The sequence below is a fragment of the Hemicordylus capensis genome, chromosome 2, assembly GCF_027244095.1.
Source record: "Hemicordylus capensis ecotype Gifberg chromosome 2, rHemCap1.1.pri, whole genome shotgun sequence".
Classification (NCBI taxonomy): Eukaryota; Metazoa; Chordata; class Lepidosauria; order Squamata; family Cordylidae; genus Hemicordylus; species Hemicordylus capensis.
In genome coordinates, this window is record NC_069658.1 from 215,287,850 (window position 1) to 215,311,487 (window position 23,638).

At 46.7% G+C, this 23,638-nt stretch overlaps 1 protein-coding gene across 16 annotated transcripts in view; it reads right to left on the reverse strand.

The window, feature by feature from the left end:
* PTPRS (protein tyrosine phosphatase receptor type S) overlaps window positions 1-23,638 on the reverse strand; it is a 346,861-nt gene that overhangs the window by 46,958 nt on the left and 276,265 nt on the right. For 8 of the 16 annotated variants that reach the window (XM_053301444.1, XM_053301445.1, XM_053301446.1 and 5 more), the window contains 10 exons: window positions 21,275-21,468; window positions 19,717-19,743; window positions 18,803-18,920; window positions 15,887-16,477; window positions 15,035-15,132; window positions 12,650-12,912; window positions 11,683-11,776; window positions 8,021-8,236; window positions 3,921-4,078; window positions 2,585-2,596 (listed from right to left, as the gene is read on the reverse strand). In XM_053301444.1, the coding sequence (XP_053157419.1) occupies window positions 2,585-2,596; window positions 3,921-4,078; window positions 8,021-8,236; window positions 11,683-11,776; window positions 12,650-12,912; window positions 15,035-15,132; window positions 15,887-16,477; window positions 18,803-18,920; window positions 19,717-19,743; window positions 21,275-21,468 (1,771 nt within the window). The remainder of the gene's footprint in view (window positions 1-2,584; window positions 2,597-3,920; window positions 4,079-8,020; window positions 8,237-11,682; window positions 11,777-12,649; window positions 12,913-15,034; window positions 15,133-15,886; window positions 16,478-18,802; window positions 18,921-19,716; window positions 19,744-21,274; window positions 21,469-23,638) is intronic. The other 8 variants (XM_053301452.1, XM_053301448.1, XM_053301450.1 and 5 more) reach the window with 5 other exon arrangements.

Genomic DNA, 23,638 nt, shown 5'->3' on the forward strand with positions numbered 1-23,638 from the left:
AATAAGATTGAGCACTGCTACTCTTGAAAATACACACCCTTGGAGTGATCTGCTGTTCTTGGCGTGCAGCCTGATTTGGAAAAAGGCCTGACCAGAACACAGGCTCATACAGAGATGCAAAGATAGCTCCTCTCTGGGCACAATTTTGTTGCACCTTTGCACTCACACAGAGATGCAAGAGCAGACTCTTTTGGGCACAGGTAAATTTTGTTGCCTCTGCATCAGGAGTATTCCAGGGACAGAGTGGGCAGCTGTCTTCTCTGTAGGTAGGTGGTCAGTGCTCTTTTAAAGATGCCTTGACATGCACAAATGTTAACATGAATGGTTAATCCAAAGAGTGGCCTTCACTGCTCTAACAGCACTGAAGTCCACCTGTTCATTATGATTTATATCTGTTACTTAAAGCTATTATTATTATTTCTTGTTTACACAGTCAGACAGGTGTTATTAACTGGTTTGTTTTATCTAGACATCGAGTCCTTCCCAAGGACCTGGGATGGCTGATTTTGTTATCAATGTTGTTGCTGTTATTATAGATATTGTCGCAGAATATAGGCTGTTTCCAGTAAAGTTGCTTTTTGTAAGTATTTATTATTGTAATTATTATTTATTTACACAGTCAGACAGGTGTTATTGACTGGTTTGTTTTATCCAGACATTGAGTCCTTCCCAAGGACAATGTTGTTGCTGTTGTTATAGATATCGTCGCAGAATATAGGCTGTTCCCAGTAAAGTTTTTTATTATAACAATCAACACCATAGGGGCCACAGAAATCACCATCAGCCAATTACAAAAAGCAGCTTTACTGGGAACAGCCTATATTCTGCGATGATATCTATAACAACAGCAACAACATTGACAATAAAATTCTGGCATCCCAGGTCCTTGGGAAGGACTCAATATCTGGATAAAACAAATCAGTCAATAACACCTGTCTGACTGTGTAAAATAATAATAAATAAAAACATATATATATATCAGCTTTCAACAAAAAACAAAACGGTTTACAAACAAAACGATCCTTTTGGATCTCTCTCTGCGGCTTTCGATACTATTGGCCATAGTATCCTTTTGGAACGTCTGAGAGTGTTGGGGGTGGGAGGCACTGTTTTACCGTGGTTCCGCTCCTACCTCTCAGACAGATTCCAGATGGTGTCGACTGAGACTGTTGCTCTTCGAAATCTGAGCTTAAGTATGGCATCCCTCAAGGCTCCAATGTACCGTACTCTCTCCAATGCTTTTTAACATCTACATGAAACCACTGGGAGAGATCATCAGGGGATTTGGAGCTGGGTTTTATCAGTATGCTGATAAAACCCAGATCTACTTCTCCATGCCTACTTCTTCAGGAGCTGGCATATCCTCTCTAAATGCCTGCCTGGAATCAGTAATGGGCTGGATGAGGGAGAATAAACTGAAGCTAAATCCAGATAAGACAGAGGTACTCATTGTGCGGGGTCAGAACTCCAGAGACGATCTTGATCTACCTGTTCTAGATGGGGTCACACTTCCCCAAAAGGAACAGGTTTGCAGTCTGGGAGTACTTCTGGATCCACACCTCTCCTTGATTTCTCAGGTTGAGGCGGTGGCCAGAGGTGCTTTCTATCAGCTTCAGCTGATACACCAGCTGCGCCCATTTCTTGAGATCAATGACCTCAAAACAATGGTACATTTGTTTGTAACCTCCAGACTTGACTTTTGTAATGCGCTCTATGTGGGGCTGCTTTTGTACGTAGTCCGGAAACTCCAGTTGGTCCAGAATGTGGCAGCCAGGCTGGTCTCTGGGTCATCTCAGAGAGACCGTGTTACTCCTCTGCTGATGGAGCTTCACTGGTTGCCAATAGGTTTCCGGGCAAAATACAAAGTGCTAGTTGCAGACGTGCCTTCTCGGTCGCTGCCCCGAGATTGTGGAATGCACTCTCTGCTGAGATGTGATCCTCCACATCTCTGGCAATAAAAAACACACACCTGAAAACCCATCTTTTCACCCAAGCTTTCCCAGCTTTTTAAAACGGTGTTTTAAATTTTATGGCTGTTTTTGCATTGTTGCATTGTTTTAACTTTTATATGTGTTTTAATCGTTTTTGTGTTAACCGCCCAGAGATGAAAGTTTGGGCAGTAAAGAAGTTAAATAAATAAATAAATAAATAAATAAATAAATAAATAGAAAATATTCATACCGCAACTCCCTTTTTTATTCAAGGGGGCTTATGAGGGAAAATAAGAACCACAAAAATCATGACTTTCAAAATAGTTTAACCCCAAGAGAGGTAACCTAAAATCCATCATTCAAGGACAGCAATAGTTTCAACAGTCCATTAATTCAAGCATTCAGCAAGCCCAACCTTTACAGTTCAAAAGCCTTGCAAAAGGAGGGAAAAGACGTTATATTTTACAGATTACAAGAAGAGTCTTTTCCTTTGTTTACCCTGAACCACCACAAATTCAACGTAATCAAGTGACCCCAATTTCTAATATTGTAAGGGAAGAAAAAAACCTTCCTCTCTATCTCTCTGGATCTTAAATTTCAGCCCCCATGTGCCACCAGAAATCCAGAGCACACACTGAGCCTTTGAAACTTACCTGTCTGGCTTGCTGTCCAGGGAAGCAGTAAAAATGCAAGAGGAAGAGAAGACAAATATGAGGGTTAGAAAGGGAATTGCAGACAAAGGAATCTGTTCCCAGTCCTCCTCTAACCACCCGCTATAAGTCCTTCAAGGGCCTTAGCCAATCTAACCTTTAAGAAATTTCCTTCCAAATATGGTGATTTGACAAACTTGATTTCATACATTTCCTAGGCTGGAAGAGTTAGCTCACTCATCCTTTACCACACAGATAACATCCAATGTGAACTGATCATTGCATTTGCATGTCCAGATGCATGGAAATCTATCATCTTCTCTCTAACTCTCTCTCATGGGAAAGGGAAAAGAATCTTGTGATCTTATCACTATTTATTAAAAAAGCACACTTTTCCATTAAAAAGTTCTCAAAACCCAAAGAAAATGGTCCCCTGTCCCTAATAGGGCTTACAGTCTAAAAAGAAATATGCAAGAGATACACCACTGCTGGGTCCCTGTGTGAAACAGGATGCTGGACTAGAGACAGGCCTTGGGCCTGATCCAGCAGGGCTGCTCATATGTTCTTACCAGCAACAGCCACTGCAAGGGAAGTGGTGTGGAACTGAACAGGGACAGTTACTGCCCCCCACTGCTAAAAGGGAGAGTTGCTACTTTAAAAAGGTGCCTCTTTGCCCAATTAGCAGGGGGGATTTCAAATGGTGTGCCCTAAAAGGATCTGAAGATGGCTCCCTGTCTCACAGGGACTCAAAATCTAAAAAACACACAGGAGACAGCAACATCAACCACTAGGTGGTGGTGGGGAATGCTATACTGGGCTAAATAAGGACAGTTGCTCTCCCCCTGCTAAAGAGAGGAAGAGCCACCACTTTATAAAGGAGCTTCCTTGCCCTGTTAGCAGGGGTGATTCTTACACTGTGTGCCACAAAAAGGTGTAGAAGATGTCCCATAGGGGCTCACAATTTAACAATCCAAGAAGAAACACACCACCAGCAACAATCACTGGGAGGGATGCTATACTGGGTTGAATAGGGCTAGTTGCTCTCTCCCCTCCTGTCTACTGGAGAGGAGGGGATTCCATCTGTGCATCCACCATGCGAGTGACCATGCCAAGTTCACGAACCAGGAAAGAGATTCTGAGTGTCAACCACATCCATGCACCCTGTCATTTGGAAGCAAATATAAATGGGCATTTCTCCACACTCCCCAAACTCTTGTTCACTGTTGTGGGAGTTCCCAGTACCCCTAGAACAAGCAAAGAAAATCCCCCTCCCAGTTCAGCCAGCAGCGTGAAGGGAAGCACACACAGATCGGAGATATGCATGAGCACACAGACTTACTTTTTGTACAGAAGAATGGCAATGACAATGCAGATAATGAAGACCACCGCTAAGACCGGACCGATGACCCAGATCAGCCCCTCCTCTCCATCAATCTTTGGCTGTGGGTCAGGGTTGTCTATCTGGATGGGGTCAGAGAAGGGGCTCGCTGCATACGTCTAAGAGAGATTGAACAGAGCAGGGCTATAACGGGGCATCAGCACAAGCAGGTTAGAGTAGCCAACATTGTATAAGGCTGCTGAGGCTACTATTTCATGATAATAAAGTTATCCCATCCCATTTATGTACACTCCAAAGGAGTGGCGTACTAATGAATAAGTTATTCTGTGACCACAAGACCCTTGACTTGATGCTTTAAGGGCCTGGGGAACTGCAGGCATGCCCAAATGATAAGAATTCCACACCAAGAGTTGCTAATTCTGCAGCTAGTATACATTGTGCAATTTTGCACCATTGGTCACATCTTTTGCAGAATTGGTTCACATTGCTGCTATTCTGCATAAGTGATTCAGGCTTCCTAAGTCCAAATGAGAAGGATTTTGCACCATTAACTAAGAACGTAAGAACAGCCCTTCTGGATCAGATTCAAGGCCTATCTAGTCCACCATCCTGTTTCACACAGTGACCCACCAGATGCCTCTGGGAAGCCCACAGGCAAGAGCTGAGGGCTTGCTCCCTCTCCTGTTGTTGTTCCCCTGCAACTGGTATTAAGAGGCATCTTGCCTATGAGACTGGAGGTGGCTTATACAGTAACTATCAGACTAGGAGCCTTGATAGGCTTGTCCTCCATGAATTTATCTGAGCCCTTCTTAAAGCCATTCAGGCTGGTGGCTGCAACCACATCTTGTGGCAGAGAATTCCATAGGTTAATGCATTGTGTGAAAAAGGGCTTCCTTTTGTTGGTCCTAAATTTCTTGGCCATCAGTTTCGTGGAATGACCCCTGGTTCTAGTATTATGGGAGAGGGAGAAGAATTTCTCTCTCCCCACTCTCTCTACACCATGCATAATTTTATAGACCTCTATCATGTCTCCGCACAGTCAACTTTTTCCTAAACGAAAAAGCCCCAGGTGTTGTAGCCTTGCCTCTTAAGGAAGCTGCTCTAGGCCCCTGATCATCTTGGTTGCCCTCTTCTGCACCTTCTCCAGTTTTATAATGTCCTTTCTGAGGTATGGTGACCAGAACTGTACACAGTATTGCAAATGTAGCCGAACCATACATGTGAATAAAGGCATTATTATGTTACCCATTCTATTTTCAACTCCCTTCCTAATAATTCCAGGCATGGAATTGGGTTTTTAACAGATGCTACACACTGTGCCGAAACTTTCAACGAGCTGTCCACCACGACCCCAAGATCCCTCTCCTGGTCAGTCATTGACAGCTCAGGCCAAAGCTGTAACCAGTATAAATTATGCATCTCTGCCACCACTGGTCTTCTTATTTGCATAATTGATTCACTTGGTATTTTGCATAACTGATTGCATAACTGTCATTAGTCATGGTAGGGGCAAAGACAGAGAAGTCTCCCACTCTCCAGTGACTGAAAAACTTCTCTAGACCCCTTTCTGGCAGCTGAGATGCTAGCAGGAATCATTCAACCTGCTTTGGATGCATCCAGACATACCAACCTACAACAGTGGATGCATTTTTTTCTTCCTGAGGAATATCTCTGCTCCCCACATCCTCTGACACCTTTATTCTTCAAATGGCACAAATTCCTGGCTGAGAACAAGGCCTACCTTAAACAGGAGTCAGCATCTCTCCTCTTTAAAAACAAAAACAAAACTCTTGAAACTTTGCTCCGGGCAGGGATGGGTGGGCGTGGCACAAGGGCTAGCCAATCAGCACTCTGCAGAGCCAGCTGTGGCTGGCAACTGACTTCTCCTGAGCTCAATTCTCTGAGGAAGGTTGTACACTGGGCCAAAAGGGAATGAGCTTTCTTGATTAGGCTCACTTATATGCAGCCCCTGAAGGTAATATGTGCTGGAAAGCTGGCATTGCTATTTAAATGAAAGATGAAGTTCTTAGAAAGCTGGGATTGCACACTCCTTATCACATCCTGGGCATACACAGAGCCCTGATTAAAGGGGGTGCTTTATCAAGCCCCACTTTGGGAAAGTTATTCAGGGACTCAGTCCCTCTGAAGGAAAGCTGGGAGATGAGCCCAGATCTCCTGGGTGCAGGTGTGATGTTTTAATCACTGTGCCGTGCCCAGTCATAACTAAAACACAAGGAGCAGTTGGGCTCCATGTTGCACAGAAACACACGACACCACTCTTTCTGCTGAGTGCATTGTGCATGGATAAGCAAACAGTACCTTTTTTCTTTTTAAAACCTAGACATTGCAACATGAGTTAATCCGCTTGGGAAATCCTTTTCACAGGCATGTCGGCCTAATCCTTTAATATTAAAATAGACAACTCATGTTTATTTAGAAATGGAAAGAAGAGCGAGCTTTCGTAAAGAAAACAAGTCACATTAACTTCTGGCTAAAATTTCATGGGAGGATTTAAAAAACTGCTGTCTTAAGATGGCTAAGGGGTGGGAGGGGGACACTGGCGGGGGTGGGGGGGAGACACACAATTGTGCATGCAGGGAAACCCCAGGTACAAGCCTCCATTCTATGATAAAGCTTCTGGGGGTAAAGACAGAACATTTTTAGAACTGCAGGGCAGCTCTGGAAGCAACTGTACTGCATTCCATCCCAACAGACTTTGCTCTGCAGGGCTGAGGTCTGAACACCTTTCATTAAATCGTCTCAGAAGCCTGGCCATGCACAGGTAAGCACTGATTGGCTAGTGCCTGTGAAGCCACCGAAGTCAGGGCGGCTTCCGTATTCATCATCTCAGGGGTGAAGCTGTGCTCACCCCATGGCCCACTGTCTCTTTTCATATTACATCTGTCTTCATTCAGGGTGAACCTAGACCGTAAGGGACTGGTGATGAGCAAGCTCTCCTCAGCTCAATTCAGAACTGGGTCAGTAATTGCGACTCAAGCGGCATTAGAAAGTGCTTGGGGGGGGGGATCAGCCTCCCCCGAGAGTTCTAAACTGTCTCATAATATTGTTTGCAATGTATCTTCTTACCTTATTCATTGTCAAGTTCCCCATGCCATTTAATCTCCCCGCCCCCACTTCCAAGTCATGGACAATAATCACAGCTTAGACAGAGCTGTGCAAAAAACTCGCAAAAGTGATTTTGACAGAAAGCATTCCAAGGGTCTTTGCATAAATTGCAGGTCACTGACAAGAAGAGATTTCTCTGCGTTTGGTTGGACAAGCTGCCCGGGACCCCCTGATGATTCCCCTGTGTGCACCCTGGGACACTGTGTATATGGTGAAATGGCCAAAATTAACAGTTGCTTCCACAGCAGAACCAAAGCAGAGAGAGAGAAATGATAGGAAGATATGGCCCCATTGCTAGAGTGAGGAGACACTTCCTCACTTGGATGCTTCCGGGTTGTGGTCTGGGATGGGACTCCCATCAAGTCTAGCCAGCTGTTTTAAAGCCAGCCAGACACTGGTTGCGGGAGGGCGGGAGGACCCCAGAAAGAACCTGGGGGAGAAAAGACACGGCAACAAGGTGACTTAACTTCCTCCCTTCTCGCAGCTGAGGCCAAAATTGAGAGAGAGCCAGTCCAGCGACATCCTAGGCATCACACAAGCTCAAGGTTTGCACAGTTCCTTTGTTCTTTGATCCTAACACTCTGGAATTCCCCTGAGCTCCGTTCCTTGAAGTTTTAGACAGGGCTAGGCAACTGTGGCACTCCAGAGGTTTCTGAACTACAACTCCCACCACCCCCTGCACAGTTTATTATGGCTGGCGATTATGGAAATTGCAGTTCAACAGCAGCTGGACTGCCATGGTTGCCTACCCTGTCTTAAGCAATTGCCTTTCGGAAGCGCTTGCTTAGCTTGATTTGAAGTGCAACGTGTGTGCAGAATTTGGACTCCCCCCACCCCCACAAAAAAAGACAAAACCCCCATATTTCTGCTTCAGAAATCTTAAATCAGATTCTGAGCGGTGGAAGAACTTCCAGCTCGTAATATTCCAGCTCGTAATATATCTGAGTATTATGAGCTGGGTGGACACAACTCACCGCCTCAGAGGCCCGCAGCACTGCCAAGATAAAAACAACGTATTTCTGCCCAGCTTCCAAGGGTTTGTTGTCAAAGCCGTCATAGTGGTTCGTGTCCCCGAGGATGAAGGAAGGGGGCAGAGAGTTTAAACGAGCGGCGACGTAGGGCTTGCGGAGATCTAGCTGGCGGGAATGGCGGAGGCTGCGACGCTGCACCCTGGAGATGTCCTGTATCAACTGGGAATGGGGGAGACAAAATTGTAGCAATAAATTGCAGAGCACTATTATTATTATTATTACTGATGATGATGATGATTCTGCTTTTCAACAAGTTCTCAAAGCAATTTACAAAGCAAAAAGAATGAGAAGATTGTTCCCTGTCTCAAAAGGGCTCATGATCTATAAAGAAAGCACAAAAGAGACACCAGCAACAGTCACTGGGAGGGATACTATGCAGGGCTACATAGGGACAGTTGCTCTCCTGGTAAACAGAAGAGAGCCCACATTTGAAAAGTTGCACTCGGCCAAGCCAGCAGGGTTGATTTTTTAACTCTGTGCCACAAGAGGGTATGAAGATGGTTCCCTGTCCCAAAAAGGCTCACAATAAAAAAAGAAAACACAAAGGAGACCAGCACTGGGAGGGACACTGTGCTGGGCTGAATAGGGATTATTTAATTTATTTATTTCTGTCCCACTTCTTGGAAAGGCTTAAAACACCGCACAATAAGAAAACACACAATAAAAAACAACAGAACACAATCAGCCACAAACATGATAAAACACAACACATCAGAACACCATAAATAGCAGCAATTAAAATAGCATATAGACAGATTTAAAAAAATAGCAGCCAAATTAATTAAAACATATTTCTGAAGCAGAAATATGTTTTTTTTAGTCTGGTTTTTTTTTGCGGGGGGAGTCCAAATTAATTAAAAATTAATTAAAACATGTCCCACATACTACTAGTTTTTTTTTTAAAGCTGCTTTTAAAAAAGAGGGTTTTCAAGTCATTTTTAAAGCTAGCCAAACAGGGAGACTCATGAAGCACATCTGGGGGAGGCCACTATGAAAAAGCCCTGTCTATGGTCGCTGCCAAACAGATCTGCGTTCATGGTGGGGCCGAGAGAAGGGCTCGAACTGATGATCTGAGGGCCCTGGCTGATTCATATGGGTGAATGTGGTCTGACTGATACTCTGGTCTCTTCCTCTATTCAGTATAAGAAACACACCACTTTGAAAGGTGCCTCTTTGCCCAGCTGGCAAGGGACCGCAGGTCCACCATGCCATGAGTGAAGACTAGAGTTGCCAACATTGCATTGGCTGTATGCGGGACAGGGACTCCAAGAGGGGACCGGGGGGGGGGGGAGAGGAGGGGGCATGGCCACCTAGGAGCAGGGCTTTGTGTGTGTGGTATGTGTTTTTAACTTTTAAAGCTGCCACTGAGTGGCGGTGGAGGGGGGACACAGCGGCGAGAGCTCTCCCGGCCACCTCCCAAACTATGTGTAGCTCTGGAGTGGATGGGGCAGGGGCTGGGAGCAGGGCTCGCTGGGGCGGTGCGTTGGTGAGAGGCATGCTGCGGCCGGGCACTGAAAAGCACTCACCGCCACTGGCTCAGTGCAGGAGGGAGGGACGGAGTGAGGCCCTCCCTGTGCGTGCGCAGAAGCCTGGAATTGGCCCGTCCGCCTCATCTGGAGGAAGGCAGGGCCGAGGAAAGGTCTTTCGCCTGCATTCTCTCTGTCTCCCTCCATCCCTCCTTCCTGCACTGAATCAGTGGCAGTGAGTGCTTTTCAGTGACTGGCCGCAGCGCGCCTGTCGCTAGTGCGCTGCCCCATCGAGCCCAGTGGCGGCTTTAAAAGATTTAATTTTTTTTAAAATTTTAAGAAGGTTTAAAAGCAGGAGAACTTGAGTCCCGAACATTTCCCCGCAGGAAGTCGGGACATCCTGCACAATGTGGGACAGTTGGCAACACTAGTGAAGACCCTGCTAGCTTTCCCACCAGCTCATTCCCAGTTTCTGAGATGTTACCAAGCTTTGCCTACACACTTCAAGGCCACTTCCTGCGGCAAAGAGGACTAGCAACTTCACAAGACACTGCCCAGTACCAAATATACAAAGAAACACACTGCCTGAGGTCAGTTTTGAAGAGTTGAAGAGATGGGATCTTTACTTTGGAAACGGCTTCAGGCAACCGGTTTGACAGAGCGGCACCTGATTCAGGACTTCTGTCCCTCCTGGTGCTGTTAACCACCACAAGTGAAAGGTCTCCCGTTCTCCCAGGAGAAAAGGTTTCTGCTGGGTGGCTATGTTGCTGTGGGAGTGGAGGGATGTAGAACAGCAAGGCTGCTCTGGAAGAGTCAGCACCCGGTGTCAACGATCCTCAGGGAGATGCTGAGGCCTCAGAAGGCCGTGCCACAACTGGGAGACCCCTGTAGCTCTCTTCAGCACAGTAACAGTTTTGTCTGTGAGCAGGCCAAAGAACAATTCCTATGGGGCAGTCCGTCAATAAAGTTATTAACAAATGCTCATTTCCTTCTTCAGCCATTTATTGGGGGGAATGAACAGTGATGAGGGATATAGACAATTCTGGTCACCACATCTTAAAAAGGACATTGTAGAACAAGAGAAGGTGTAGAAGAGGGCAACCCAGATGATCTGGGGCCTAGAGCACCCTTCTTATGAGGCAAGACTACAACACCTGGGGCTTTTTAGTATAGAAAAAAGACGACTGTGGGGAGACATGATAGAGGTCTACAAAATCATGCATGGTGTGGAGAAAGTGGACTGAGAGAAATTCTTCTCCCTCTCCCATAAAACTAGAACAAGGGGTCATCCCATGAAACTGATTGCCAGGAAATCTAGGACCAACAAATGGAAGTACTTTTTCACACAACGCATAATCTACTTGTGGATTTCTCTGCCACAAAATGTGGTGACAGCCAACAACCTGGATGGCTTTAAGAGGGGTTTGGATCACTTCATGGAGGAGAGGTCTATCAACGGCTACGAGCCGGAGGGCTATAGGCTACCTCCAGCCTCAAAGGCAGGATGCCTCTGAGTAGCAGTAGCAGGGGAGTAACAGCAGGAGAGAGGACATGCCCTCAACTCCTGCCTGTGGCTTCCAGCGGCATCTGGTGGGCCACTGTGAGAAACAGGATGCTGGACTAGATGGGCTGTGGGCCTGATCCAGCAGGGCTGTTCTTATAGCTTGCTTGTCCACTAGGGGGCGGCAGCAGCAGCTACTACTACTTCCCCTCCTCACCACTGCTTAGTTCTCAAACGTGGGCCCCCAGATGTTGCCGGACTACAACTCCCATCATCCCCAAAGGCATACTGTGCTGAGGAGAGCGACTGGGGCTTCTCAGCTGTGTCTCCTCCTCCCATCTTTCTGGGCCAGCAAGTGCAGGGCGACAAGGAGGAACAGCTGTCCCATGTGAAGTGTGGAGAACTTTCCTGAAGGGAGGCCGCCAAGGAAATGGCAAGGAACCCATTTTCTTTGGGAAGCTCCATGCAGTGCAAGAGGTCTAACCCAGGATTCCTTGCAATGTCCCAGAAGATGCTAGGACAGAACCTCAGGCTGCCTAGACAGCAAGGGGTCCTGCTGTTCCACCGCAGCCCCTGGGTCATACTTAAGGCTTAGAAAATATCCTGGGCCAGCTATGCCACTAGGCAACACCACTCACCTCTTCCAAGTCCATGTCTTCAGGGCTGTTATACAAGTTCACGAACTGGCCGTTCCTGGATTTTTTCAGTGGGACTACCACAATGTAATATGCCCTGGAAAGCAGGAAAAAAAAGGAAGCAGGGTGGAGAACAGATACTTAAAAAGCCACAACAAATACGGAGCTGGCGCCGAAAACAGAATCCTGGACTATTTGAGTTGGAAGGGACCCTGGACGTCATCTAGTGGTAGCAAGCATGAATTGTCCCCCTTTGCTAAGCAGAGTCCACTCTGGTTTGCATTTGAATGGGAAACTAAATGTGAGCACTGTAAGATATTCCCCTTAGGGGATGCGGCTGCTCTGGGAAGAGCAGAAGGTTTCAAGTTCCCTCCCTGGCTCCTCCAAGATAGGGCTGAGAGAGACTCCTGCCTGCAACTTTGGAGAAGCCGCTGCCAGTCTATGAAGACATTACTGAGCTAGATAGATCAATGGTCTGATTCAGTATATGGCAGCTTCCTATGGTGGGGCGAGCGAAGGGCTTGATCTGAGGGCCCTGGCTTTGTGTCCAGGTTTTAGTTTTTGGCTTCTCTACCTCCCAGGAGCGTTGGAGAAAACGGGGGGGGGGGGGGGGAGAGAAAGAGAGAGAGAGAGAGAGAGAGAGAGAGAAACCACAGGCTCCGGGCCTTACAATGAAGAACACTGCACTACATGATCCCTCAGGCAATTTTACCATTATCTTGATATAACCATGTGATACAGCTCCCTACAAATCCGCCATTTACTGTGGCGGGGAATGATGGGAGTTGTAGTCCACTAACAGCTGGAGAGCCTAAGGTTGGCCAGGCCTGAACATAAAAACGACATAAGCAGCTGTTTCCACCGAGTCAGACAAAGGATTTGAATTATCTCCCAGGTGTGAGGTCCTGAAACCAGGAGATGCCGAGGTCTCCGTTGCCAGACTTCTAAAACACCTCCCTGCCTTACGTACTGCACAAGGGACTCCGAGCTCTTCGCTTCGGACAGAATCAGTGTCACGCTGCCATCTATGTCGTGCCGGTAGGACACATCTGGCTTCTTGCCCAACATGTTGGCCGCTGTGGAGACCTCCACCTTCTGCTGCAGACCCCCCATGCTGTTTCCCCGGTTGGTCAGGAAGAACCGGTAGGACGTCTGTGGCTTCAGGTTGGTGATGAGCTTCTTGTTCATGCGTCCATCCACTTCGATCTCCTGGACGCCGTTCTCGTACTGGATCTACAAGGGTGGGGTGAAGATGGAGAAGGGAGAAGAGAAGGCAGGATAAGCTGATTGAGGCAGCGACTGGGGCTGCAGTGCAGCAGGAAGGGAGGGTTTAAGCACTGCTGTAGAGCAGGGCTGCTCAGCCTCAGCCCTCCTGCTGATGTTGGCCTGCAACACCCATAATCCCTAGCTATTGGCCACTGTGGCTGAGCATAATGGGAGATGTAGTCAAAAAGCAGTTGGGGTGGGCAGGCACAAACTTGAGCAGGTGTGGTGTAGAGGCAAAGGGGATTCCTTGGGGAAGATCCCCAGTTCAATCCTTGGTGTCTCCAGAGGAAGGGCTGGAAAAATCACAAGTCTGAACACCGGCTGTCAGTCAGTGTAGACAATGTTGATCTAGTCATAGCAAAGGTCTGTCTCAGTGTGAGGCAGCTGCATATGATCTCGGAGACTCAGTTTCAAATGGCTCTTCAACCATTCCCAGGGCAGAGGCATAGAAGCACTGTCTGCCCTTAGAGCACAGGAACATAGGAAGCTGCCTGATACCAAGTCAGACCATTAATCCATCTACCTCAGTCTTGTCCACAGCCCTATATGGGGATGTTGAGGTTTGAACCTGGGACCTTCTGCTAACAAAGTAGATGCTCAATCACTAAGCTATGGTCCCATTCCCAATCAGATGGCATATGGGGACTGAATTCATGACAAAAGAACAGGCCCAAGGAAGCCTATCTTTTAGCATCCTGTTTCCCACAGTGGCCTACCAGATGCCTCTGAGAAGCCCACAGGCAAGAACTGAGAGCATGTCTTCTCTCCTGCTGTTGCTCCCCTGCAACTGGTGTTGAGAGGCCTCTTGCCTCTGAGGCTGGAGGTGGCCTATAGCCACCAGACTAATAGTCATTGATGGCCTTGGCATTATTAGCACCATGCTCTAACCAATGGAGCTAAGCAGCCTCAGAGGATGCTCAGTTTTTATTATTATTATTTTATTTATTATTTATTCAATTTCTATACCGCCCTTCCAAAAATGGCTCAGGGCGGTTTACACAGAGAAACAACAAATAAATAAATAAGAAGGAGCCCTGTCCCTAAAGGGCTCACAATCTAAAAAGAAACATAGGATAGACACCAGCAACAGTCACTGGAAGTACTGTGCTGGGGGTGGATAGGGCCAGTTACTCTCCCCCTGCTAAATAAATAGAATCACCACGTTAAGAGGTGCCTCTTTGCCAAGTTAGCAGGGATACACTAGCCTACTTTCCTCACAGAAAGTACCCTTATGAGACCGCCTTACTGTCCGTGTGTCCATGTGTGTGTCCCTCTAACAACTTTGCAATGCCTGCACCGACTTGGTCCAAATTTGGTACAGAAGTTGTGCCACATAGGGACACTTGAACAGCATGCTTTGTGATGCCGTTCAAGTGTCATCATGCACCCTGATCCAAGTGTCATCATGCACCCTGATCCAAGATGGAGGCTGCATGGAAGGCAGGCAGATGACGTCTTACCTGAACTGCTTGAAAAAACACCAATGATTCCTTTAAAAACCCCTCGCTGTCTGATTAATCAGGGGCACCCTTTTATTTATTTATTTATTTATCGCTTTTATATACTGCCCTATATAAAATCTTAGGGCAGTTTACAATTTAAACAAGCAGCCACTAAAAATAATATAAAACAGATTAGAATTACCATAAATGAAACTTTAAAACTTGGAAACAAATTAGCAATTAGACAATTAACCATTTTTAAATTGATTAATAACCCAGAGGATTAACTGTTATAGCTGCAACTAATGTTCCCTCCAACAGGGATTACCAGATGCTGTGGACTACAACTCCCATAGCCCCCAGCCAAAGGCCATTGCAGCTGTGGCTGCTGGGAGTTGTAGCCAACAACATCTGGGAATCCCTGTTAGAGGGAACACGGGTTGCAAATTATATCATCAGTTGTTAGAGCTGCACATCCCTTTTTCTTTTTCAGTATGCACACTATTCATTTGTTGGTAAAATCCACATATTTGCATCACAATAAATTGATTTAAAGTGAGTAAGTATAAATCATCCTCCAGCCCACCCACCAAACTTCACAGACCTTTAAGCTAGCCTCACAGCTACTGCTATGAATAAATCCACACCTTGTATGGAATAGGAGAGTTGTAATTTTCAGGGAACTCCCAGCCTAAAAGAACAGATGTCTTGGTGACCATCTTCACTTTGAAGTTCTTTGGGAGAACTGTTGGAGAGAAAATCCATGAGAGAAGGGGAAGGAACTAAATTAGGTGGAAAGAAGAGAACTGGATTCCACCACCAATTTGAAACACTTGCCACACAGATTGTTTTGCTCGCTCCCTAAATATGGTCTCTGGTTCTTAAAAATGCCTTCATGTCCCATACCCTAGTCTGCCTCAGAACTTATGCAACAGGAGAGATCTCACTTCCCCACTGACCCCCCTTCTCGACCCTGCCTCCTCCCATCAACAAAAGGGGCTGCATGGATCCTGATTGGCTGCTAAGGAAAAAGAGTCTCTGGATGAAACCATCGAGATTGGTTCAATTGGTGTTTTTTGTTTAGGTTTTTATTTTTTGTTTCCCCCCTTTTGCGGCTTGCAAAAAAAAAAAAAAAAAGAGAGAAGAGAGAGAAAGAGAGAGGAAGCTGAAGAAAATTCTCCGCCCACCTGTGGTAGCTCCTGCTCCGCCCAGCTGTCAATCAAAAAGGGCTGTCTGGACTTGACTTTTGGAAGAGAGAGAAAAAGGACTTACCTGCTGAAGGCAGAGTGAATGAAGGCAGCTGCCTTTTACAAATTTTGTTTCTTACTTTTTTGGTTAATTGTACTCACACGCCTGTCTTCAAGCTGGCGAGGAGCTAATTAATGGCTTTTTGTCTGGTGTTTTTTTGTGGGTTTTTTTGTATTTTTGCTTCTCTGCCTCCCAGGAGCTTCGCAGAAAACAGGAGAGAGAGAGAGAGGGGATAAACCATCAAGTCCTACCTTGGTCCAGGAGGAATGTCCGGTACTGAATTGTCGGGCTGTATGGCCCGGGGCCTTTACTGGTGTGGGCTCGGATTTTAATGTCATAGGCGGTGTTTGGCTTGAGCCCATTCAACGTGTATGAATTCTCAGGAGATGGGGAAAGCTCTTTTTCCTGGGGGCTGCCGGAAAAACCAGCTTCCCGGTAGGCCACGGTGTACTTGACGATCATTCCGTTCCTCTCGGCCAAGACGGGGGGCAACCAGTTGAACTGTACTGACTTGGAGGTGACATTGCTTGCCTCGAGGATTTGGGGGTAGCCCTTGGGCACGTCTTCGGGGATGGTCAGCTCCTGCACTGCTTCCTCCCCGAAGCCAGCCCGGCTTTTCACGGCCAGCTTGAAAATGTAGGTGGTACCCTTGTGGATGTTGGTGGCGGTGTACTTATCATCCTGGGCCACGAACTCCAGTGTGGCTAGGGGGTCAATGTCTTTGCGGCCAAACTGCAGGCGGTAACCCAACACCTGGCCTTCCGCATCTAATGGGGGTTCCCATTTCACAAGAAGAGTGTTTTCTTGGGTTGGGTGGACAGACAGGATGGGCTTTCCTGGGACTAGACAACAGAAGACAGACAAGTTTAAGGATGTTTGAAAGGAAAGTGCACACGCACACATGCATGCGCATTCAGCAGCGATTAAAAACATTTCTGCAGATCTGTGTGCAGTGATATTTTTATTATGAATGTAGAATTCCATTTCTGCTACAAGACACACATAGAATTCACTGTTGCAAGGAAAAACAAACAGTCCTAAAATGGAAAGCGACAAGGGCATTAACATTTCTTGGTGAAACTGTGCAATTGTACTAGGCAAAAGGGGCGACAGGTGGAAACGGCAGACTTCAGACTTGCAGGATCTACCTTGATTCTTGCTAGAGCCCTGAGCCCACCAACCAGAGCCAGGTACAAAAGCAGCCAAGGGGTGAGGGAGTGTGGGGAGAAACAGAATGAAGGAACATGGCCTTCCAAGGACATGCTGTACCCAGGAATCTGTTTTCAGTACCACAACTGAGCTCATGAGCTGCCGTAGCTTAGAGTAGAGCACGTTTTTTGTATATAAAAGGCCCTCAAGTTCAACCTCTGGTATCTCTAGTGCAAAACTCTCAGTTAGCAGGGCTCAAAAAGACCGCTGCTTGTGACTTCCGGTTCTTTCATTGGAAGAATAATTGCCAGCTGGAAAAAACACTATTGCACTAGATAAACCAATGGTTAGGGAAGGGTCACAGCTCAGTCTCTGTTTTACATGCAGAACGTCCCAGGTTCAATCCCTGGCAGCATCTCCAGGCAGGGCTGAGGAAGACTCCTGTCTGAAACCCTGGAGAGACACTCAGTGTAGACAATCCTGAGCCAAGTGGACCAAGGGTAGAAGGCAGCAACCTATGTGATCTCACAATCCTCTCACGCAAAAATACACTCGTGGTTTTCCTCAAAACTTCCTGTGTTTCAGCAACCTAATTCGGGGGAAGAGAGAAGTCCTTATGTTGCTAAAGTTAAATAGGGGAGTCAAAAGCCCGCCCACCAGCAGGGATATAAAGGGCAGAAATGAAAGGGGTTCCAATTAGGTTATGAAGGGCAGTGGGGTGGAGGCACCATGTAAGTGTTTCTGGGAGGCTGTTCCAGGCATAAAGGGCAACATGGGAGAAAGAGGAGTAATTTAAGAAAGCAAGAGATCTATGGGGCTCTGTGAGAGAGGTCAAGACATAAGAGGCTACATGACAGAAAATGTAGGGTCAGTAAAGATAGCAGGAGATCTATGGGGCTCTGGGAAGGTGTTCCTGGCACAAGGGGCAAACGGACAGAGTTATTTAAAAGGAGCAGAGATCTATGGGGCTCTGGGAAGAGGTTCCAAGCATAAGGGGCAGTAGATGGTGTCATGGAAGGGAGCAGGAGACCAATGAAAGGATATTCCAGGCATAAGGGGTAGTAAAGGAGATTGGTGGAGAATAGCAAATGACTCTGTCCCCTCCTTGAACGTGCATTTGGCCCATCTGAAAAAAGATTTGGCGTCGTGGGGGTGGGGGTGAGTAGCAGCGGTGGGATCATCCTTCCAAACTGGAACAAAGAATCAGCTATTTGAAGCTGGAGGAAAATGGATTTTTGGGGGGTTAGGGTTTATCTGCTGTTGAAATAGGACTTCAGTGATGGATGTGTTGATGAACCCCAAAGGTAATGAAAGCAGATCTAGGAAGAAGAAATGGAGGATCAGAAAAAGTGAAAGGGGGAATCTTCACAACAGCGGGGAGTGGCATGCTGCCGGGCAAAAAGCAGGTATATCTGTCTCAAGACTTCCTCTACGATGCCTGGAGGACCAGTTTATTCAAGCAAGACACGCACATGCATACACCCCTACCCCTTCGAATCTACACCAAATCTTGATATTGTAGCCAACAATGATAAAAGTCTCAATGGTAGCAAAACCACATCCTTTATTTACCTCTGTATCCTCTTTCTGTTGAGCAGATCTAATTCAGCGAACCATTTGGCCAAATGCCATTTCCTGGATTTCAGCTTGGGAGAAGGTGGCTGAGAGTGCATTAGGATTCTGCCAGTGCCTCTTTTTAAAAAAATTATTATTATTATTCCAGGACAGGGGTGTTAACAAGGTCTTGGCCTGTGTCTCAGGTGCACTAACAGGGCAAAAGGCTCTGCCAATGCTTCTCTCCTTCTTATTCATTCTGCAGGAGTTGAGAGTTAAGGAGGGCTTTGCCGGTGTCTCAACTTGGAAGAAAATGGCTGAGGTTTATCATTGTATATGAGCAGGGAGTGTATGCTTGGGCCCAGATAGAAAACCCTTTGGTGCTGGATCCGACCCAGGGGCTTTAGCTGCCCATCTTTAAGCTTTAATCCTTTAATGCTCCAGTCCCACAAGGCAATGCTTACCTGCCCCCTTGGTCACGACCTGCTTGGGCTTGCTCCGGGCACCATCACCTTTCATTGTATAGGCGGCGACGGTGATAGAGTAGGTGGTCTCTGGCTGCAACCCAGCGATGACCATTTCCTGCGGATGGGAATTCAAACACAGGGAGAGATTTTTCCCCCACTTTGAAATGGCGTCCGGATTTTCAGTCAGGGTGAGAGCAGACTCTCAAGCATGCAGGGAACACAACACAAAGCAATCCTTTTGGAGTGGGGAGGAAATCAGTGAGGTGGGAAGAGGAAAAGCATAAACTTTAGCTACAACACACACACTCAATTTCCTATTTAAAAAAACCCACATATCTCTTTACTTAAAGCATGCAGCTGACAGATGAGCCTTTGCTCCTCTAACAGTTACTTTCCTATCACAACAGAAAACGCTTTCCCCATCAAATCGTTCACTAGGCTCATCAAAGGGTCCTTTCCCTCCTTAAACCTCGGAGGGAAGAAACAGCCAGCTTCAAGCAGATTAAAATACAAGCCCCCCCCTCCCCGCTTCTCTTGAAGAGGAGCGGTGGGGGCTTTGGTTGTGGTATGAGAAGCCTTTGTGTGCCTTTGCAGCACTTGCTTTGAGGCCAGCACGCCCGAGAATACATTTTGTTGGCCTCTGAGTGATGCTCCTGCAACTCCAGGAGTGCCGTGTCTGTGCTGTGTTCGCTTAAACCAGTTTTTAAACATCATGCTTCCTCCACAGGAGTGATGCGAGGAAACCACAATCAGGGATGGGAAGGCAAGGAAACCCAAAGCAGTGTGGGACTGGGAACGGGGATGCCAGGAGGGATCAGAGGACAAAGAAAAGGAAAATAAACTTCACACCAACATCAATGAAGGGGAAGGGAGCAGAGCAAAGAGCGCCAGGATGGGAGCATCGTACTTACGTATTCCGCAGTATCATCGGTTTCCCACTGAGCAAAAGAGGGTATGCAGGTGAGAATGAAAGAGAGGAAGAGAAAGAAAAGCGTGAGACAGAGAGAGCATGGAGGAGACACCCAGAAGTGAACTGCAGCTTCCGGAAGTCCGGATGCTCCTGGGGCAAACGAGAAAGATGTACGAGAAGGGATGAGGTTAGTAGAATGCACGGCTCTGGTTAATGAACTGAGCCATGGCGAGGAGGACAACATCAAATTTTTGTCCTTATATATTTTCAAGGTGAAGAAACATTCTGTGCTTCTGAAGATCTCCTGGAGTCCACTCGTTTGAAACTGCTTTGTGCATCTGACTGCAGCAATTGTTTCTCTGATCTGCTGTTGCTTTGGTACCATTTTTTAAAAACACATCATTTAATATTAATACAGTTTCTCCTTTCCACTTCATTATAAGTGACACCATCCCATCAAGGCTCACATAGCAAAGGTGATAATGTCACACAGCCACCCCCCTCCACCCAAAATGCGATGTTGTGATATCAGTAAGGACAATAAAGCCTTGCTGGCCATAGTTTGAGGGCAATAGTCCTGGGCACTGAGATGCACCTTTTCCCCCCTGCCTCAGCATGTGTGCTTAAGCCTTGGAGAGAAAAACAGCATGGAATGCCGTGCAACACAGGGGATGCTTCCTGTCTGTGGCATGCAAAAAAGAATGTGTCACCCCAGTTGCAAAGGCAACAGGGACAAATTCCTTCTCCCCCTGAAAACACTTTTGTGTGACAGCTGCAAGTATCACCAGAAACAGAAGGGCCTTTTCAAGAGGTGTGAAGACGTTTGTGAAATACAACTCTCCTTCACTTTGACCACTGACTCACATTGAGCCAAGACATAGGCAAAGGGCTTTTTAATTTTTTCCTCCCAAGCTCTTACTATAATTGCTAAATGCAAGAACATCAGAAGCTGTCTTCTACTGAGTCCGACCCTCGGTCCACCTAGCAAATTAATGTCTAATGCCTACTCTGACTGGCAGTGGTTTTCCAGGGCTTCAGGCAGGAATTTTCCTCAGCCAGATGTGGATTGAACGTGGGGCCTTCTGCGTGCTAAGCAGATGTTCCAGCACTAAGCTATGGCTCCATCCCTAGGTAAGCTGCCGTAAGAAATTAATAAGGGGCATCCCAATCTTTTCTGTCTCTTGATGATGCAAACTTGGGACGGTTATTTTATTCTTCCTCACGCATTTGCCTCCTGCATTTCCTAGGCCACAGTAGCCCAGAATCAGCTAACCAGATGTAAGAGATTGTGGAATGCGCTCCCTGCTGAGATACGATCCTCCCCATCTCTGGCAATTTTCAAAAAAACACCTGAAAACCCATCTTTCCACCCAAGCTTTCTCAGCTTCCTTAATTTTTTAGGTTTTAATCTCTGGTTTATTTTTAAATTGTCAAATTGTTTTTAAGTTTTTGTAAATATTTTTATCTTGTTTTATGCTATTATTAACTGCCCAGAGATGAAATTTTGGGCCGGTGCACACGTTAGATAGATAGATAGACAGATAGGAGGACAGCCTCACCTGAGCATCAGCCAGCATCACATCATTAATTTGGGGCAGCCCCTTGGCCTCTCCATTCTCCATGCACACATAGTGGACTTGGTAGCCGCGTATCTGTCCGTGCTGGCGATTCTGGATGGGTGAGCGCCAGAATACTTGGATGGCGGTCGAGTTCAGAACTTCCACTTCTACTTTGCGAGGTGGGGCACTTGGCACTGAAAGGAAAAAGGAAGAGAAGGCAAGACAGAGAGAGAAAGAGGGGTGGCGGGGTGGGGGAAAGAAAGAAGCAGAGAGACAAGATGGTGCATGTTTTCAGCTTTAGGAATGGAAATTAGCATCTCATCCCCCCCCCGCCGCAAAAAAAAAATGTTTCCTAACCTCTGCTATCTGGGGACCATGAAGCACTTTTTCAAGGGGTGGCTCTCTTATACTTAGCAGGGGGAGAGCAACTGTCCCTTCTCAGCCAAGCACAGCATCCTTCTCAGTGGCTGCTGCTGGTGTTTCCCTCTTTTGGGACAGAAAACCATCTTCAGGCCTTCCTTCAACATACACTTGAGGAACCACCCCACTAAGTGGGCCAAAAGGCACCTTTTCAAGTGGGGTCTTTCCCCCATTTAACAGGGGGAGAGCAACTGGCCCTATTCAGCCCAGCAAAGTGTCCCTCCCAGTGCCTGTTGCTGGTGTCTCCCTTGTGTATCTTTTTAGATTGTAAAGTGTTTGGGGGCGGGGAACCATCTTCAAGCCCGCTTGTAGCACAGAGTTCAAAAATCAACCCTGCTGACTGGGCCAAGTACAACTTTTCAAGTGGGAGCTCTCTTCTTTTTAGCAGGGGGAGAGCAACTGTCCCTATGCAGATCAGCACAGCGTCACTCCCAGTGGCTGTTCCTGGTGTCTCCCTTGTGAGTGTGCTCATTCATTTGTACCATGTCAGTACCCAGGGCTCATGGGATGCTTTTAAAACTGTGTCCAGGTCAGGAGTCCCTGGGGAGTTCTTCAGAAACTTATCAGGTTTCCTAGATGAGATCGGTAACAGCAGATAATCTGCACTGAAAGATTACTGGCATGCCACACCAATCACTCCTGAAATGCACAGCCACAGGGGTGGGGTGGATTCATTTTAATCCGGGGTATTCTGGCAGACAGACATGAATAAACCTTCCATCCATGAATTTACCTCATTTTCACTCAGCTAATTTTAGAGAGAGGTCTTATCAGGACTCAGTTCCAGGGATTGTGAAAAAGGGGGCCTCTGAACATGTGCCAAGTGCATATGAGCCAGAGTGGTGTAGTGGTTAGAGTGCTGGACTAGGACCAGGGAGACCCGAGTTCAAATCCCCATTCAGCCATGAAACTAGCTGGGTGACTCTGGGCCAGTCACTTCTTACTCAGCCTAACCTACTTCACAGGGTTGTTGTGAAAGAGAAACGCAAGTATGTAGTACACCGCTCTGGGCTCCTTGGAGGAAGAGCAGGATATAAATATAATAATAATGATTATTATTATTATTTCCTTCCTAGCTAAATAACTGCAGTTCAACACTTCCATCTGAAATTGGGGTGGCAGGGTTAACTTTTCAGGTTAAAAAGACCAGAACCACTGGAGGCTTCTGAGGTAAATTACTCACCAAGGGCCAGTTCTTGGCCGCAGGGTGGGATTGCTGCCAACACCTTATTCATCTATCATTTCTTCTTCAATTACTAAAATATTTATACACCAGTTTACAACAAAAGTTCTCACAGCAGTTTACATTCGTTGTAAACCACTTTGAAAACCTTTTCTGCTGAAAAGTAGCTAAATAAATAGATAAATAAAGTCAGGGGCATAGCAAGGTTGGAGGGGGCCCAGAGACAAGATTTTAAAATGGGCCCCTCGCTGATATACACACACAAACACACTTGACAATATATAGTGCACTCACACTCACATCCCCATTATGAATATGGTGAATATCTAGTTCACATGGAATCTAGTTTTTTTACTCTCAGCTCCTGCCGATCTCCGAGACTCAACATAATTCACAGGGGGTGCAACATGGGCGGGTGGGGAGTCATGTGATGTGCCTCTGGGGGGCCCCTCGAGGCAGTGGGGCCCCAAGACGACTGCCTCCTCTTGCCTAATGGTAGTTACGCCCCTGAATAAAGTAAAATATTGGTTATGTCCTACTATAATGTTAAGCTTCCTAAGGGTCATTAAGCCTATTGTTAAGAGACCAGCAAGAAAGCACAAGTGTCTCTTTACCCTTGCACCATGGTCCCAATCCGGTTGCAGTGATGGGACAGATACAAGGGAGGATTGGGCCTCATTTAGAAGAACTGCTGTGAGGGTGGCTGGGCCTTTCCTAATAAGGGGGAAAACCCAGGAAAAGCAAAACAGAAGGACCAGTCC